Source organism: Mesoplodon mirus (genome assembly GCF_964341445.2).
Source record: "Mesoplodon mirus genome assembly, chromosome: 16".
Taxonomy (NCBI): Eukaryota; Metazoa; Chordata; class Mammalia; order Artiodactyla; family Ziphiidae; genus Mesoplodon; species Mesoplodon mirus.
Window position 1 is genome coordinate 60,658,901 of NC_138992.1, and position 17,260 is coordinate 60,676,160.

The 17,260-nt window shown below is 42.0% G+C and overlaps 1 protein-coding gene across 2 annotated transcripts in view; it reads left to right on the forward strand.

The window, feature by feature from the left end:
• JPH1 (junctophilin 1) overlaps positions 1 to 15,838 on the forward strand; it is a 78,371-nt gene extending 62,533 nt beyond the window's left edge. Inside the window, exons 4-6 of one of the 2 annotated variants that reach the window (XM_082601866.1) lie at positions 7,819 to 8,459; positions 15,026 to 15,121; positions 15,569 to 15,838. In XM_082601866.1, coding sequence (XP_082457992.1) covers positions 7,819 to 8,459; positions 15,026 to 15,106 — 722 coding nt within the window. In that variant the 3' untranslated portion in view covers positions 15,107 to 15,121; positions 15,569 to 15,838. The remainder of the gene's footprint in view (positions 1 to 7,818; positions 8,460 to 15,025; positions 15,122 to 15,568) is intronic. The other variant, XM_082601867.1, reaches the window with a different exon arrangement.
• Positions 15,839 to 17,260: the final 1,422 nt, after the last annotated feature.

Sequence of the window (17,260 nt, forward strand, 5' to 3'; positions counted from 1 at the left end):
TCAGTCTTATACTTTTAGTTCAAAACTGTATCATTCTATAGTTTAGTTTAAAACTACAGAAAGGGCTTCCCTGTGGCGCAGTGGTTGAGAGTCCGCCTGCCGATGCAGGGGACGTGGGTTCGTGCCCTGGTCTGGGAGGATCCCACATGCCGCGGAGTGGCTGGGCCCGTGGGCCATGGCCGCTGGGCCTGCGCGTCCGGAGCCTGTGCTCTGCAACGGGAGGGGCCACAGCAGTGAGAGGCCTGCGTATCGCAAAAAAAAAAAAAAAAAAAAAAAAAACTACAGAAAAAACATAGCCATGTAGAATGGCTTTCTCACTCAAAGGGCTAAGTCATAACATATAAGAAAAAGCATACAAATAAATGGATGTGTATGGATGTGTACGTAGATAATTGCATAGTACCCAGAAACCTAAATTGCCATGAGTATGAGTGACACAATGAGTTGTCCCCCAAGAACTTAGAAATGAGGTTGCCCTCTGGGAGTTAAAATGAGCCCATGAGACTGCACAGAAGTGTATAAAGTGATCATAAGTGATAGCATGGCTATAGTATAGCAAGATTTCCTTGTAACCTGATTGAGTGTATAGAAACCTCTAAAGACTTGGTCACCCGAAGTAGTATAGAAAAAAGAGTCCCAGAGGCAAAAATAGGCAGTCCCCATCCAAATGCTATCTAGAGGAGAGCAAACCCATGGCCCAAAACCTTGGAGTATTGCGGTTGCATGGGCAGGGACGTTTCTGTTATGGGGAAGGAAGGATGCAGGGAACTGTTGCCAGCTGTTTGTGGCTTTCCTGGCAAGATCATCCGAGTGAGGAAATGGATGCATCAGGTTAGTTCAGGATGTTGCGTTAGATACTTGATTCATCTCATGCCTCTGTCTTGATTCCACATCCACCACTAACCTTCTAATTTTCGTTGAGCTTCTCTTGGAGGTCTGCCAACAGGGAGAGCACGCACTGGGGGTTATCAGTGCAAGTCTCAGGCCTTTGTGACATTTACCTTGCGCATTGTAAACTGATGAATTGGTCTTCTGGTGTCAACCATCAGTCTTGTGAGCTTTGGTGATGTGAGTCTGCCCCAAGGGATGGCTCTACTTCAAAGTGCTGATGAAATCAGGTTTTGAAGCCAGGAAAGCTGAGGTGAGACTTTGGATGATCACTGAGGAGGTAGTGGGGAGTTGGACATGGTGGAGAATGATTGGGAAACTGTATGTATGGCTCATTTCCCCACTGTTTCAATTTGCTTTCCATCAAGATGCTTATTTTGTTTTTAATTTTCAGCGATGTTTGTCCATTGTGGGGGTCACTGGTCATGGGTTAAAAAAGAGAATGTGGTAAATGTATTACTTAGGGCCCTCTTGCCAGGTGGCCTAGGCAGCACCCTCAACGAGCTTTGTTTTTCTGTGTTTAAGCGTGTGTATCAGTCAGCTTGGGCTGCTAAAACAAAGTACCATGAACTGGGTGGCTTACACAATAGACATTTATTTTTTGTGGTTCTGGAGGCTGGAAGTCCAAGATCAGGGTGCCGGCATGGTTGGGTTCTGGTGATGCCCATCTTCCTGGCTCACAGATGGCCTTTCCCCAGTGCACGCACCTGGAGAGAGAGAACTCTGGTGTCTCTTCCTCTTTTCATAAGAGCATTAAGCCCATCGTGAGAGTCTCACCCTCGTGAACTAGTCTAAGCTATCTCCCAAAGGCCACACCTCCAATAACATCACATTGGGGGTTAGGGCTTCAACATATGAATTTGTGAGGGGCAGGGAGACAAACAGGGTGTAACACACACACACACACACACACACAGTGTGTTGATTACTTAAAGTGAAGTCTTTTAGTATAGATTATTTTGAGACAGGTTAAGTTAGCTCACACTTCTGGTATGGATTAGAAGTCTTAAGAATTGTCCATGCCTATCATTAATATGTAATACTTTTTGGTTAAGAAGAAAGAAGTATCTGGAATAGATGCCTTCTAAACTCCCTTTCCAGACCCAAAATTCTGCATAAATTTTTTTCATAGAAAAAGGAAAACTGAATAATCCACGAGTTGATGTGAAATTAATAATTCATGGGTTTGCTGGTCATTCTTACCACTTACACATTCCAGTGTATCCCGTTCCACACACGTGTATATCGAAAGCCCACCATGTGCAAGGGGCCCTGGGCTGGGTGTCCCACGGCTTGCAGACAAGAGTGCTGTGGCTGTGTTCTCAGAAGCTGCGGTATTGTTACCGATGGGACTCTGAAGTCCTACGGGAATGTGGCATTCTTTCCACATAGAATATAAAAGGGATCCTGCTATTGGTTATATAATTTTTAAAAAATCTTTCAATCTGGTCTTCTTTTACTGATGGGCAGTCTCCGTAGAAAAATCCTACTTTCTATTTAATGACTTCTGATGTGGCTACAAAGCATTTGCCATCAGCACTGCCCTGGTAGACATTTGTTTGGAGGAGTCTTCGTGGTGCTTCCTCTGCCCACAGCCGTTGCCCTGAGGCTCACCTATGAAGAACTAGCTGAACGCCCTGCTGTTTCCATCCGCAGTTCATGCCAGCTGTAACGCGTAACCTTTCCGTGTGGGTGCATGCCACGTGCTCAGTGTTGCTGTTTTGTGTTGTGTGGCATGTCAGTGAGCAGGTGACCCGTCTCTGACTTCTTCCCAATACAAATCCCCAGGGGAAAAAAAATCCCTTAGGATTTAGAAATACTGTCTGTAAACACAGACAAAAATACTGACTGCAACAACTATCAACACTTCTCATAATTTCCCTCCTTGGTGCTATTCTGACTAGTCTTTTTAATGAACTGCTGCATCTCATCAACTTTATCCTGCTCGCACTGCAACACGGACACACACTACTACACAGACAAGTAGCAGTCACACCGTGTGCCTTCCAAGAAACTTGTCCAGGAAAAACTTACTGAACATCTTGTTTTAAAAGTACTTAATCTTACTCTGTAAAATCTAAGTGTATATCCTCATTTAGCTGGCCAGTCCCCAGTTGACTACACCATGTTGGAACCATTTCCAGCTGGATGCAGGTAAGGAAGGCTGGAGTTGGGTCTACCTCTAGTCAACATACTTTTTGCCACACTTTAATTTTTTTTTTTTTTTGAGTCAGAAGTCTTTATTTCAAGGTCTCGCCCAGGTGCTTTTTTTCATTTATTTTTATTTTATTTTTAATTTTTATTTTATATTGGAGTATAGTTGATTAACAATGTTGTTAGTTTCAGGTGTACAGCAGAGTGATTCAGTTACACATATACATGTATCTATTCTTTTTCAAATTCTTTACCCATTTAGGTTATTACAGAATATTGAGTGGAGTTCCTTGTGCTATACAGTAGGTTCTTCCTGGTTATCTATTTTATTTATTTTAATTCTTATTATTTTATTATTATTTATTTTTGTCTGCGTTACATCTTCGTTGCTGTGCACAGGCTTTCTCTAGTTGTGTTGAGCGGCGGCTACTCTTCGTTGCAGTGCACAGGCATCTCATTGCAGTGGCTTCTCTTGTTGCGGAGCACAGGCTCTAGGCATGCAGGCTTCAGTAGTTGCAGCACGTGAGTTCAGTAGTTGCAGCACACGGGTCCTAGAGCACACAGGCTTCAGCAGTTGTGGCGTGTGGGCTCTAGAGCGAAGGCTCTAGTAGAGCTCATGGGCTTGGTTGCTCTGCATCATGTGGGATCTTCCTGGACCAGGGATTGAACCCATGTCCCCTGCATTGGCAGGTGGATTCTTAACCACTGCACCACCAGGGAAGCCCCTGGTTTTCTATTTTAAATATAGCAGTGTTTACATGTCAATCCCAAATTTGCCATGCTTTTAAATGCCAATACTGGGTACATGAGAGTTACCTGGAGCATTTGTTAAACATCAAGATTTCTAGGCTTCGATTCATACTTATTAAATCCTCTGGGAATCGCACCCCAGGTACCTCTGATGGGCAGCACATGTGGAACAACTGCTTTGGAGTGCCTTCATTCCCTTATCCAGCCAATTTTTAACCCATAGTAAAGCTGGGAGGGATTTTTTTCATCTGAAAGGTGGTGTTAGTAAACTCTTTGAGCTCAACAGCGTTTGAACATCATCAGAAGCCCCGTAAATAAAACGGAACTGAATACGCCTGAAAACCATGTCGTAGGAGATGGGCACAAGAAATGCCTTTCCTGACAGGAAAACTGTCCGGAGGAGCAATGCACGAGATTTCTAAAGATCTAAAGGAGGGGTTAGACCGGTATTTGAGAGTTAATAAACATAATAAATACATTCAATGAAATCCAAAATAAAGCTTCATAAGTCCGTTACTAGAAAATCCTCCAATGGCCAAATCATTCTCTGCTTGGCCTATTAATGATAGCATAAATTAAGAGGTAGGCAGAGTTCTACTTGCTCTCTACAAAGAGCATCTGAAACTGTGCTTTGTATTCAGGTATTGTAAGTCTGTGTTCTTTTTCCAGAGAACTAAAGCATATCACTTTTTTAAAAATTCTTTTTCTTGGACCCGCTATTACTGAATTGCCTAAGTTTCCTCCCAGGTAAACAATCTCTTGTGGCTGTTAGCATTTCAGCAGTCTCATCCTTCGCTGGCAGCTGTCACTTGCTGGGATCTGTCAAAGCAGCTCCCATTTCAGCTTCTAATCTGCTTTCTGCAGTAAACGCAGGTGAGACCAGTGGTTACCCAGATAAATCCTGAACTCGTAAGCGTCACTGTTAGGGTCTCACATTTTCAAAATGGAGCACATAGGCTTTGTGACAGCTTTATTTCTTGTGGTTCAGTGACTGTCTTCTCCTTCCAGCATCAAGAATGTATAACTAGTCATGTTTGCCAGAGATTATTTTTTCCCGTTCTTTTCTGTTGTGTGTATTTAAACGTTAGCTTTTAATATGACTTAATCTTGAGAGAAGGAGTTTCAAAATTAACTTTTTGCACTTACCCCTTAGATTGAAGACATTAAAAGTACTTCGTAATTGGTGTTTCAGAGTTAGGTGGTTTAAATGAAAAATGATTGGCTCTAAGAGTCTTGACTATTAATTACCTTTGCACGGAACACTTACTACCATGCCTAGATGGGTATTTCAGTAATGCTCTAAAATTGGATAACAGGGAAGCACAAATGGAACCAAGTTCTGATGCAGTCTGGGGTAGAGGAGTGGGAGAAAAATATGTAAACAGCACACTGCAGAGGAGGGGCTGTGTGTAGACGAGGGGCTTCTCCGTGAAAGGCCAGCATAAATGTTCTTCATGGGTTTTTGAAAGTAGGGGCAAGCCTGTTGATGGAGAGTGTTGCTTTCTGGTGCTGCGGATGCTTCTTTCTCTTGGTGGTATGTCCCCGTCACAATGCCAAGGAAGAATCCAGAAACAAAGACAGCACCTTTTGAATAATTGCAGTTGCCTCTTTTTCTTCACTCAAGTGAGATACATCTCTGTGCCGAGAATTCATACTGCCATTTTTGATGGAGGATGTAAAAGAAAATGGCCAATTTTTTTAAAGGGGGTAGTTAACCAAATTTAGAAAAGGAAATCTCAATTGTCAGCAATCATGACCTGTTTGGGAAATTTGAACCCTGTTTGGCTTTATCTTCTGGAGGATGGAATATGAGATAATGCTCTTATGCTTTTGGCCCTGAGTACAAGCTATAAATGTGGGTCCTTGGGGATTCTCATTTCTGGGCTTAGTATAGTCCATGTTGCATTATATTTTATCTTAAGGATACACAGGAGCTGTGTGACTTTGGGTTTTTCAGCTGCTACAGCTGTTTCCATATCAGTAAAATCGGGATATTGCCTGCTTCCTAAGATTTTGGTGAGGCTTTACATTTTGGAAAATGCCTTGTATAATAAATGGCAGTCTCACAACAGTAAATTATTATTCAGACCATCATAGGAAGAGCAATTACAAGTCGGTAGTATGTAATTTTTTTATTTACCTTTTTGAAATTTTTTATTTTTACACAAATTTTTTTTTTTGCCGTACGCGGGCCTCTCACTGTTGTGGCCTCTCCCGTTGCGGAGCACAGGCTCCAGACGCGCAGGCTCAGCGGCCGTGGCTCATGGGCCCAGCCGCTCCGCGGCATGTGGGATCTTCCCGGACCGGGGCACGAACCTGCGTCCCCTGCATCGGTAGGCGGACTCTCAACCACTGCGCCACCAGGGAAGCCCTATTTTTACACAATTTTTAAAGGTTATTTTCTATGTACAGTTATTACAAGATATTGGCTATACCCCCCTTGTTGTACATCCCTGAGCCTATCCGATACCCAGTAGTTCTACTCCCCCACCCCTCCCTCCTCCCCCACTGGTACCCACTAGTTTGTTCTCTGTATGAGTCTGCTGCTTTTTTGTTATATTCCCTAGTTGGTTGTATCTTTTAGATTCCATAAGTGACACCATACAGTATTTGTCTTTGTCTGTTCACTTAGCATAATGCCCTCCAAGTCCATCCATGTTGCTGCACATGGGAAAATTTCATTCTTTTTTATGTCTGAGTAGTCGTCCACGTGTGTGTGTATAAAACCTCTTCTTTATCCGTTCATCTGTTGATGGAGGCAGTATGTATTTTTAACAATTTTAAGGATAATTGTTCTTCAGCCCCTCTGGGCTGAGAGGTGGGAGTAGAGACAGGAGGGGAAGCAAACAGATGCAGTGCTCTGGAGTTGACAAGAGCTGGTCAGCTCCTGTAAGCAAGTCGGTGGGTGACTTCTTCCTTGGGTACTCCAGAGATGACATTGTCAGCTCCTGCCCATTTGCAGAGAAGAGGGCCAGCTGGACTGTGTGACCTTGACTTGACCTCCTGTGATGAAAAATGGCTGATGGGTGAAGTGGTGGCCAAAGGATGCGCAGGACCTGGTTACTGGGGAGGGGCTGAGGGGTGAAGTGCCTAGAAAGAAGGGCACTGCCTTGGAGCATGTCTCTGAGGGCCCCACAGAGGCCCTTTTCTGCACCACTGGCCTCCTTAAGCGCTCACTGCTGGTACCATCTCGTGATGCACATTCTCCTTACTCCCCCCAAAATCTGCCCATAAAATAACAATGGCACCAGGACAATGGCACCAGGGTCCCTTTTTTTAAGTGAAATTTTTTTCTATTTATGAAAATAACATATGATTGTTACACAATTCTAAAGTACTCAGAAAAAGAAAAAAAAATCCTGAGACTACAGAGCCAAAGACAACTGCCTTGTCTTGACTTTGATGCCTGCAGAAACGCTGCTGATGCAAATCCAGGCTGTGAAGGGACTCCGAGTAAGTTATCTTATAAAGTGTAACCCAAAGCTCAGAAGTTGTTCCTAACTAGGCAGTTTCAATGCTCCTTTGATGAAGGGTCATTAAAAATATGTTATGTGCATGTTCTCCACCTACAGTGTAGATACTTTATTAAACATTAATATATTCAAGTGTTCTAATATATTACATATTAAACATGCGAGTCAGTTTATTCTTGTATATGAGTGTATACTCTGTAGTTTAGTTATACCATGTAAAGTTGAACGTTCAGATTAATTATGGTGCTGTCTCCAGTGCTCCGTCCACATGAATTCTGCCTCTGTATTCTACCAGCAGCAAAAATCAGGACTGTTTAACTTTTGTGGCTATCACAATAGTGTAAATAACGGTATATATTAACTTTTCAGCAGTAGATAATCTTTTCTCCCAGGGAATGAAACGTCCTTATGCTTAGTCAAAGCCTCGTAAATATGTTTAAAACAAAAAGAGAAAAGGCTAAGCTGATTTAGCCAAATACTGTATGAGTAGACATGAGGAACAAGCCTTTATGCCTTATTATTGTTTATCACCTTCCCTTCCCTTCCTCCCCAGGCCCAGATTATGTCAAACAGAGATGTCAGGAAGGTGTCGATGCTAAAGAAACTCCAGAAGAAAAGGTCCCGGAAAAGCCACCTACACCAAAGGAATCTCCTCATTTTTACCGCAAAGGCACAACACCCCCAGGGTCTCCCGAGGCCAGTCCCAAACAAGGCGGCTCTCCCTCCCCAAAGCCCGTGAAGAAGCAGAATCCCAGCTCAGGGGCAAGACTCAACCAAGACAAAAGGAGTGCAGCCGAGGAGCAGGTGACGGCCACCGTCAATAAGCCCTTGACCTCCAAGGCTCCCACGAAGGAGGTGGGAGCGGCTGTGCCCCACCCCAGGTACTCTGGCCGTCACCACGTCCCTAACCCCAGTAACGGGGAGCTGCACTCTCAGTATCACGGCTACTACGTGAAACTGAACGCCCCCCAGTACCCTCCGGAGGACGTGGAGGAGGAGGAAGGGCCAAGCCAGTCTTCCTCGGCACTGGTGCCCAAGCCATCGCCCAACAAGTGGAGTCCCCCTAAATCTGTGACAAAACCAGTTGCCAAAGAAAGCAAAGCTGAGCCAAAAGCTAGGAAGTCTGAACTTGCTATACCAAAGAATCCAGCAAGCAACGATTCGTGCCCTTCTTTGGAAAAAGAAGCCAATTCGGTAAGTTGTGCGAGACGTGTTTTTCTCTCACTTTTGGTTCTTTTGGGTGGCAGCGTGGGGCATCTGCGCCTTGATGATGACGATTTGCACCTAGGCTAGCAAAAGTCTCCGGGAGCACCGGGCTGTGTAGGGTAGAGCCTAGCACTGGTAGCTTGAGCCACAATGGGCTCTCAGGCAGAAATTCCTCTGTGCTCACTCAGCCAACCCTCAGGCTTCATGCCGGTAGGCTGACATGACTAGCTTGTTGCAGCTCCACTTTCACAAGCCTTTACCAGCATTTCTTGGTGAGCTTCATGGTAGCTGTTGAATTCCCTGGCAGTCCAGTGGTTAGGACTCTGCACTTCTGTTCTTTAAGGTTCTTTCTTTGTTGTGAAAGAATTCGGAGACAAAGTGATAGATTCATTCAGAGAGAAACATACTCCACAGACAGAGTGTGGGCCATCTTGGAAGGCAAGAGGCTTCGAAATAGATGGGGTGGTTCATTTTTATGGGCTGGTAATTTCATAGGCTAATGAGTGGGAGGATTATTCTAACTTTTGGGGAAGGGGTGGGGGTTTCCAGGAATTGGGTCACTGCCCACTTTTTGACCTTTTATGGTTGGCCTCAAAACTCATGGTGCTGGTGGATGTGGCATTTAGCATGTGGTAATATATTACAGTGAGCATATAATGAGGCTCAAGGTCTTCTGGAAGTCAAATCTTCTGCCATCTTGGACCTAGTCGGTTCTAACCAGTCTTTGTCATGTACTATGGCTATATCATTCTTTTAAATGTTGTGCCCTGCCCCCTTCCGTCTTGTTTCACTTTCATTGCCGAGGGCTGGGGTTTGATCCCTGGTCAGGGAACTAAGATCCCACAAGCTGTGAGGCACCACCAAAAAAAAAAAAAAAAAAAGGACTACATGGTAGCTGTCTTATTAGCTCTGGCTGCTATAACTACCCTAGACTGGGTGGTCTAAACAGCAAACATTTATTTCTCACAGTTCTGAAGGCTCAGGAGTCCCAAGATCAAGGCACCAGCAGATTCAGTGTCTGGTGAGAAGCCACGTACTTCCTGGTCCATAGAACACAGGCCGTCTTCTCCCTGTGTCCTCACAGGACTGAGAGAAGACAAGCTCTCTGGCATCTCTTCTTGGAAGGGCACTAATCCCATCCTGAGGGCTCCACCCTCATGACCTGATTCTCTCCCAAAGGTCCCACCTCCAAAAATACTATCACATTGGGGGTTAGGGCTTCAGTGGATGAATTTGGGGGCAGGGGATTGTCCATAACAATAGCTAATTCTGAGGGCTGGGAAGGAATCACAGCCCACCTGCCCCCTGCGCCCCTGTGTTCTAACCAGGAGGAGGGCTCCACTGCCATTTGCTAAGTCCTTAACCTGCCTTTTGACTCTGCACCCACAATGGTCAGCATCTTTAGACAAAAGAACATCTTTTCTAGCTATTATGAATTATTCTCATAAATAGTGTGGATTTTATTTAATGGCCAGGCTTTGCAGCTAGAACTTTTTCTTTCCCATAGTTAATGATAAAAGGAATTAGTATTTTATCAAATTCTGTAGAATTTATAAAATCTGAAGCTAAGTAATTTTTGATAAAAAGCTGACTGATCTGTAGACCTAGTCATATGCCTTTGGAAAAGATTGTAATTTAGGGAGGAAGCCATAGCCGACCCAGTATTTACTAGTAATTTCAGAAACGTATTTGCATAAAGGTGTGGATTAATATTTTGGCCAAAAATACATCCATCAGTTTCTTACCCTTAAGAAAAAATTTTTCTTACTGTTCTATCTACTCATAGGGTTAAACATTGAAATTCATTTTTTAATTAACTTATATTTGAAATTTCTTAGGTTTATTTTGCTAATATCTATCAACACAGGTTCCCACCTTTTTAAAATTCTCACCATTTTAATTATCTAAATATAAATAAATCAGGTTAACATGATTAACTTTCTGAGAGACAACCTCCACATAGGTAAATGGTTTTCAAAACAATAACTTTGAGACTGTTCAGTGAGCATTCATCTTTTAAAATATTTTAACACTGGTATGTCAGTATCCTGATATTATAACTGTGCTAATATCATCACTACTGAATTTGTTAAATGTGATAACTCACGTCTCATTTGGCTTTCAGCATTATAAAGCCTCACATACGTATTAGTATTGGTTTGCCTGATTTACAAAGGGGAGATTCAAGCAATGCAAGGCTATTATCGTTTATACCTTTGGGTACCCAGTAGTGGGGTTCAGTTGATTTCCAGAACTCCCCAAGGGGAAGTGTGTGCCCCAGTGTTCCTCAGATGAGTTACCTAGTAGTCTTTCTGTAAAACGTTACTAATAGCTATATTTGGTAAATTCACAGCCTTCTTGTTTAGAAACAGCATCTGTCTTACGAATGTGCAGAACAGTCGGATTCTGGGAGTTGGCCAAGCATCGTGCAGCTCTGCAGGCCGGTCTCTAGGGTTCCCCTAAACACCCCAAGGGAGGCCAGCAGCTCTGCACCTCTGTTGGGAGCTGGAAGGCAGGACTGAGTTGGCACCTTCGTGCAGAGAGTTTCACAATTAACCTTCTCTTCCTTAACAACTTAAAGCTGCCTCTCGCACCCCGTATAACTGTTTTCTTCACAGAGAGCTAGGAAGTGACAAAATCATCCTACAGGTAGTCAGTGAATGACCTTTGAAACAAAAGAGCACTGCATACAATTTCGAGGTAAAAAGACACTGGGTAAGTTAGAAGTTTACAAATAACAATGTGGAAATTCATGGAAGAGTCCACACTAAAGCAGACATTTGAGGGGAAGCAGACTGAACCCACCTTTGTGAGCAGCTGTGAGAGATCCACTTGGAGTCAGCAGCACCATGTGTAGGGTGGCTGACCAAACAATCTGCACACTTTTAGTTAGCCAGCTTACTGAGACGGGGTAGGCTAGGGGCTCGCGGTATGGCCTCTGGTGCCAGACTTCACAGGTTCACATCCCAGCTGTGTTACTTACCAGCTCGATGACATTAGGCAAGTTTCTTGGCTGCTCTGTGACTCGATTTCTTCATCTGTACCTGTATCAAGGGTTGTGGTAAAGATTAAATGAGTTGATACTTGTTTATAAAGTTCGCAGGACCGTGCCTAGCACAAAGTAAGTATTCAAAGAGCATTGACCTTTACTGAGTTTGCCTAAACACTAGTTGGAGCATAAACAGTTCATAAATACTCCAGTAGGTTTTGACCCACCCTCAGGATCACCCTGGATATTGATCTCCTAGAAATCCAGAGACTCTTCCGGGACACAGTCTGACACTTAGGGGAAGGGAAGCCCTGGCAAGGATCACTCTGCAACGTCCCTCCAGTCTGTGACTCCTGTGGACTCAAGTCCCAGGAGAGCACATTCTATGGGATGCCAGGATTTTTTGTAGGATTTTGCAGTGTGGCTAGGAGGCAGTAGAGGTATCTTTAGAGCCTTATCATCAAATAGACTAGTGAGGCGTCTTCTCTTTAGGGATCTCAACTCCTGAAAACTACATGCACCTGAAAACTACCTGCACTTTTCTCTTAGCAATTACACCGATCAGCCTCAGAGTTTGAGATGTACCCGACCTTTCTTCTGAATTGTCGTAAAACCTAAGGCATCCCTATCCCTGTTAGATCAGGTTTGAAACACACACACACACACACAATAAATACATATAATTAAACTTTGCTTTTTCCATGTTTTTGGAGAAGTTTGAGGTTTAACATAAACTACTAACTCTTCAGAAAATTCTTCACAATTGTAAATGAGCGATAGTATCTTGAAGAAAAAAAATTTGAGTTAGAACGTCTTTCCATATTTTTGACTTCCTGCACTTTATTTTCTAACTGCCTGGAAGTTTCTTCCAGACAAGACTCGCACTTTGCCCTGCCACAGCTTCTTTTATTACACCTGTCCCAGTCAGTCTTGAAAATCAAGACTGATTTTTTTTTTTCATTTTGCTATTTTAAGCTACAACTGGCCACCACAGTCATATTTATGAGACTTCACCTTAAAGCTTTCCACCCTGTACCCAGCCCAGGTATCTGAAGAGCACAGAGGTCACATCTTGGCATCTGCCTATTAAACATAGCATCCCAGAATTTATTTTTTTTTACCTGGTTGCTGTTTGAGTCTTTTATTGCTGGTTTACCCTCATCTGCACTGAGTCATCTTTAAAAATAGCTTTATATAATGGAGCTATACTAGTAGGATAAATATACATGTATTTGTATATTAGAATATATACGAGAAATACACGTTCATTAGTGTATGTATATAAATATATACACACACACAAGCCCAAAATAATAACCAATTCAAAAAGGTTAGATGAATTCATAGAACCTTATAAGGATTTATGAAATGGGAGTTAAAGGTCCAGGCACACCTTAAGTCTTTGAAAGTAGCTTTACTGAAGGTACTCTATTATTCTGCTTTCCTAGGGTCCGTGTAAGTCACTGAACTCCACATTTTATTGCTCTGACCCTGTTACTTTTCCTCATCTTCTTTCATATCACTGTCTTTAGGAATTATGAAATGAAATCCACTAACCCACAAGAGGTGAGACGATCCCAAAATTCTTAACACATTCATGAGCAAGATCTAATCAGTTTGTGTAGTAACAGCATTTCCTTAATCTCCATGCTGAGTAATAATGTTGAAAGATCTCAATTATTTTCTGAGTTATAAGAGTTTCCTACATTATTTATATGTTCTAAGTTAACCATAATTGAGGAGTTACATAGGTTTAGAACACAACTATACTGAAAAGAACCATTGGTCATTATCAAGATTTGATGTTTTTCTGATACTACAGTATTGTAGGATGTAGATGAAAATGCCATTTTAAAGAAGTTGATGGGAAATTATTTTTAAACTAAGGTCTGTGGGTTTAATAGAGATAAAAAGAGGATGTAGCTCTGAAGTGAACAGACTAAAGTTTAATCCCAGTTCTAATTTGTTCAAACTGGCTTGAGTAACCTTGGGCAAGACACTTACCCCCTCGGAGCTTTGTAAAATGGAACTAATAGTCACCGTGAAGAATTAAGTGTTTGTTTTCCTCCCATTTACTTGGGGTTTAGGAACTAGGCTTTTTCTTCTTCCTAACAGTCCCTGCATCAAGGGCACCCATTTTTATTCCTCCTCTCTCACACCCTGATTCTATTAATCACCCTGTTCCTCATTTAATACAGTGAATATATCAGTTCAACCAGCACCTCCATAGCACTTGGAAACGCACCAAAAGATTGGTTTTCATTAAATATTGGTTGCCTGGATGAATTGGGCAGCCCTTATGTGTGGGTATAGAGTGGTGAACAAGGCAGTGCCCCTGTGGAACTCAGTCTAGGGGGAAAGATGGCAGTTAACAAGAAACGACAATAAAGTGTGAAGCGTTAGGGTACTCTGACCTCTAGCAAGGAGGTTGTGACCTCATCCAGAAAGGGGAGGTATCCTTGAAGGATATGAGGCTCAAGCCCTAGGTCCTGCGTAGGTGACCAGCACTGGACCAGTGGCAGTTCCAGTCTCCCTGACTCACTTGCCCACCCCTCCCCGCAAAAAAAAATCACATCAATACGACATTTGAGGACCCTGACCCAGTTTCACTGTAGTCTCATTCGCTAGTCAAATATAGTACAACTGTTTCCTCATCTGTAGAATGAGAATAAAACTACCAACCCAACCTCTCTTATATGGCAAGTTTTAGAACACTTTTAATGCTACTTAAGAATTAGACACTCTTTTAATAGTAAATACCAAGATCGTCTTTGTAATAAAGATGGCCGAGCACAGGCAGATCTAAAAAGATGGGTCATATAAGGTTTCTTTGTTTTTTTTTAAAAAAAAACAAGTAAATTTTGGGTTCCTTGGGCTATTTATTATAGCAGTATTTGGCAAAATAGGACTCTGTGATTTGTTAAAATGTAACCTGATTTCTGAAATGCTGTGGCTTTAAGCAGAGGAAGGTCTAAAAATTAGACCTGCACAGTAATTTCTGAAAGGACTCAATTTCCCACTTGCAGCTTTTACCTTAAGGAAGGGATAGTATCCAAAAAGAAAACCAGGAAAAGCAAGAGTCAAAGAACCTCATTTTGAGTTTTCCCTAAACTTTTCCAGAGCAGCCTCATTGTCCTGCAGATTTCACTCTCCCGTTCTAACTGTCTTTATGAGGAAATGATTCTTCCTTATCCCACGACTTACACCTTAAGAAAAATGCGTATCTAATTCCCATCAGTTTTTAAACGCTTTATGGTGAGCTGTGTCTCACCCAGACTGCTGCCCAGTGTTTCGAGGCGAAGTCGATTATTTTTTAAGTCGTTTTTTAGGTTTAATCAAGCCTGGATTCATCTTTAAGTGAAAGCTCAGAGATGGCTCCATTTGAATGCAGCCTATGGCTATTTTTAGTTTATACCTTTGGGAACTGCTGTCCTTCTTCATATCTTATTTACTGCAACTGTGTTGGGTCTTTTTTAATATTTTTGGTAACTGGTTTTGTGAGCTAATTTATCTACTGCTATTAACATGGAAAAGTGACACTTGTTTTGTTCTATTTCGTTTCCAGGGCCCTAATTCAATCATGATCGTCCTCGTCATGCTGTTGAATATCGGGTTGGCCATTCTTTTTGTTCACTTTCTAACTTGACTGGAATTAGGAAAGGTAAGAATAGCCTTAATTTCTCTATAAAAATCACAAAATATAACATTTTTCTCCCATATTCAAATTTACATTTTTTTTTAACAACTACGTATTGTCCTTCACTTTAATCTTGGCTGTGCCTGACTGTGATCCAACATAGTTACTCAGTGATATAACTGTTTTGACCCTTCAGTGAAGTCATGACAACTAGTGGTATTAGCCCACAGTTCTCTGCGGTGGTGTCATCAGCCCTTTAAACGGCACACCCCACTCAGACTCAGACACAGGGAAGGAGGCTTGGAATTAGGATGGGATCACCAGAGAGAGAGAGAGATGAAACTTGGGAAATTCAGCCGGAGGACCCATTCGGTCCCCCTGGGAACGCTTTGGGGTCCTCTGGGAGCTGAAGCAAGCAGCCATGTTGGAGAGCAAAACTTAATAATCATTCTTTTTTAAAATCTGCTGAAGCAGCCCCATCCGGCGAAGTTCTTGGCATTGGCTACTCCATCTGTCCTAGCAGAGTGTGACTAAACTGGAAATGTATGGAGCTGCATTTTTTTTTTTTTTTGATGGAAGTCAACAGCTGCCTTACTATTTTACCATCTGACGGTTCTAGTAGGGAGCTGGGGAAACAAACGACTGCCCGAGGAACGTGGTCGGAGGATTGTGTTGCTGTGGCCGTGGTTCCAGCATTCACTCCTGTCTCATTAGAAGAAGTAGGTAGCAGCATCACTCACCAGTCTTATGCCATGACCTGCTGCTTTCTCATCTCCTGGAACGTCCCGGGAGAGAAGGTTTCGTTGGCTTGTGCACGATTATGTTCATTTCTGCTGTTTATTTAAATCCGATGTATAGTCATCTACAACATGCGGTCCCGGCTGGCTGAAGCACATGTGTCGCATCTCAAGGAAAAGAAACAACAGAATGCTAGAGAAAATGTGTTTATTTTGATAGCAATACATCATTCTTCATGTCGTTTAGTCTTCCTAAACCTGTAAAAGGCTATTTAAAATTTAGCAATTTGAAGGCATTACACCTACCTAAAAATAATTTAACTTTAAACATTTTTAACACTACTGAGATGAATTATTTACGCACTTAGGAGGTGCTAAATTTTAAAAGCTGAAAGGCAAGAGAATTCTAAGAAGTATAGTCAAAATGTTGCATGGATTGCAGTAATCGGTGTTTAAAGGATTCAGTTTCACTGCTGACGTACTTTACCAACCAAATAAAATCTTGTCAGTAGCTATGTTAATTCCCATGAAAGTTAAGCAAGATGCTATTAATAACTGCTCTTCTTTTTTTCCCCCCCCCAAACTTAAATTGTTGTTGAATACATTCAGGTAGAGCATAAAGCTTTGTTAAAATCAGTGCTTCTCAATTTTATGCCTTTCATGTTTTTCAAAGTCCTTTTGTAATTGTATTTCACATTTTAAAGGCTTAGACAATTTTTAAGTATCTGTCTTTTGCAGTCCTTTGTTATTCTGACATAATCTGATTTTTTTGCTGTTTTATAATTTATTCTTTATTACTCAGAAGCATGCTTATTTAGAGAAACTACGTGGTCTTTATAAAAATAATTATTTAAAAAGAAAATCAGGGGAGGTAAGTTATCTGTCCAATCTTGGTAAGACGTTATTGAGGAGAGGGAGCTCTTCCTAAACATTTTCACGGTCTGCATGGTTTCATCAGATTCTTTTTACCTGATCTGCTACTGTTCCGATGCAGAAGAGACAATTCCCGTATTAGCACAGGTGTGGACTGAATGCTTTGTCACCTGCAAGGCAGTAACGCAGTGGTGTCTTTTGCAGAAGTACAATATGTTGAGAATCCTGGGTGTGACCAATATGGAATAAAGAAGAAAGCAGAAAGAGAGCAAATGAAAATTACAACTTGTATATTTATTTATTTTTTACATTTTGCTTTGACTTTTAAATTTAGGAAGTATACGTTTTTTTCCCCAAGAAACGTTTCAGTTCCTGTGTCAGTCTCAATATTCTCACTGCTCCTTCCTCACCCCATAGCTCTTGATGCTGGGAAAGCTGATTTTTTAAAAAAATTAAATAAAATATTTAATCTTCAGTGTTTATTTCGAATGTGTAATGCTTTGGAAATAATGGGTAACAGATAATAAAGGATATGTTTATAAAGTGAGCATGT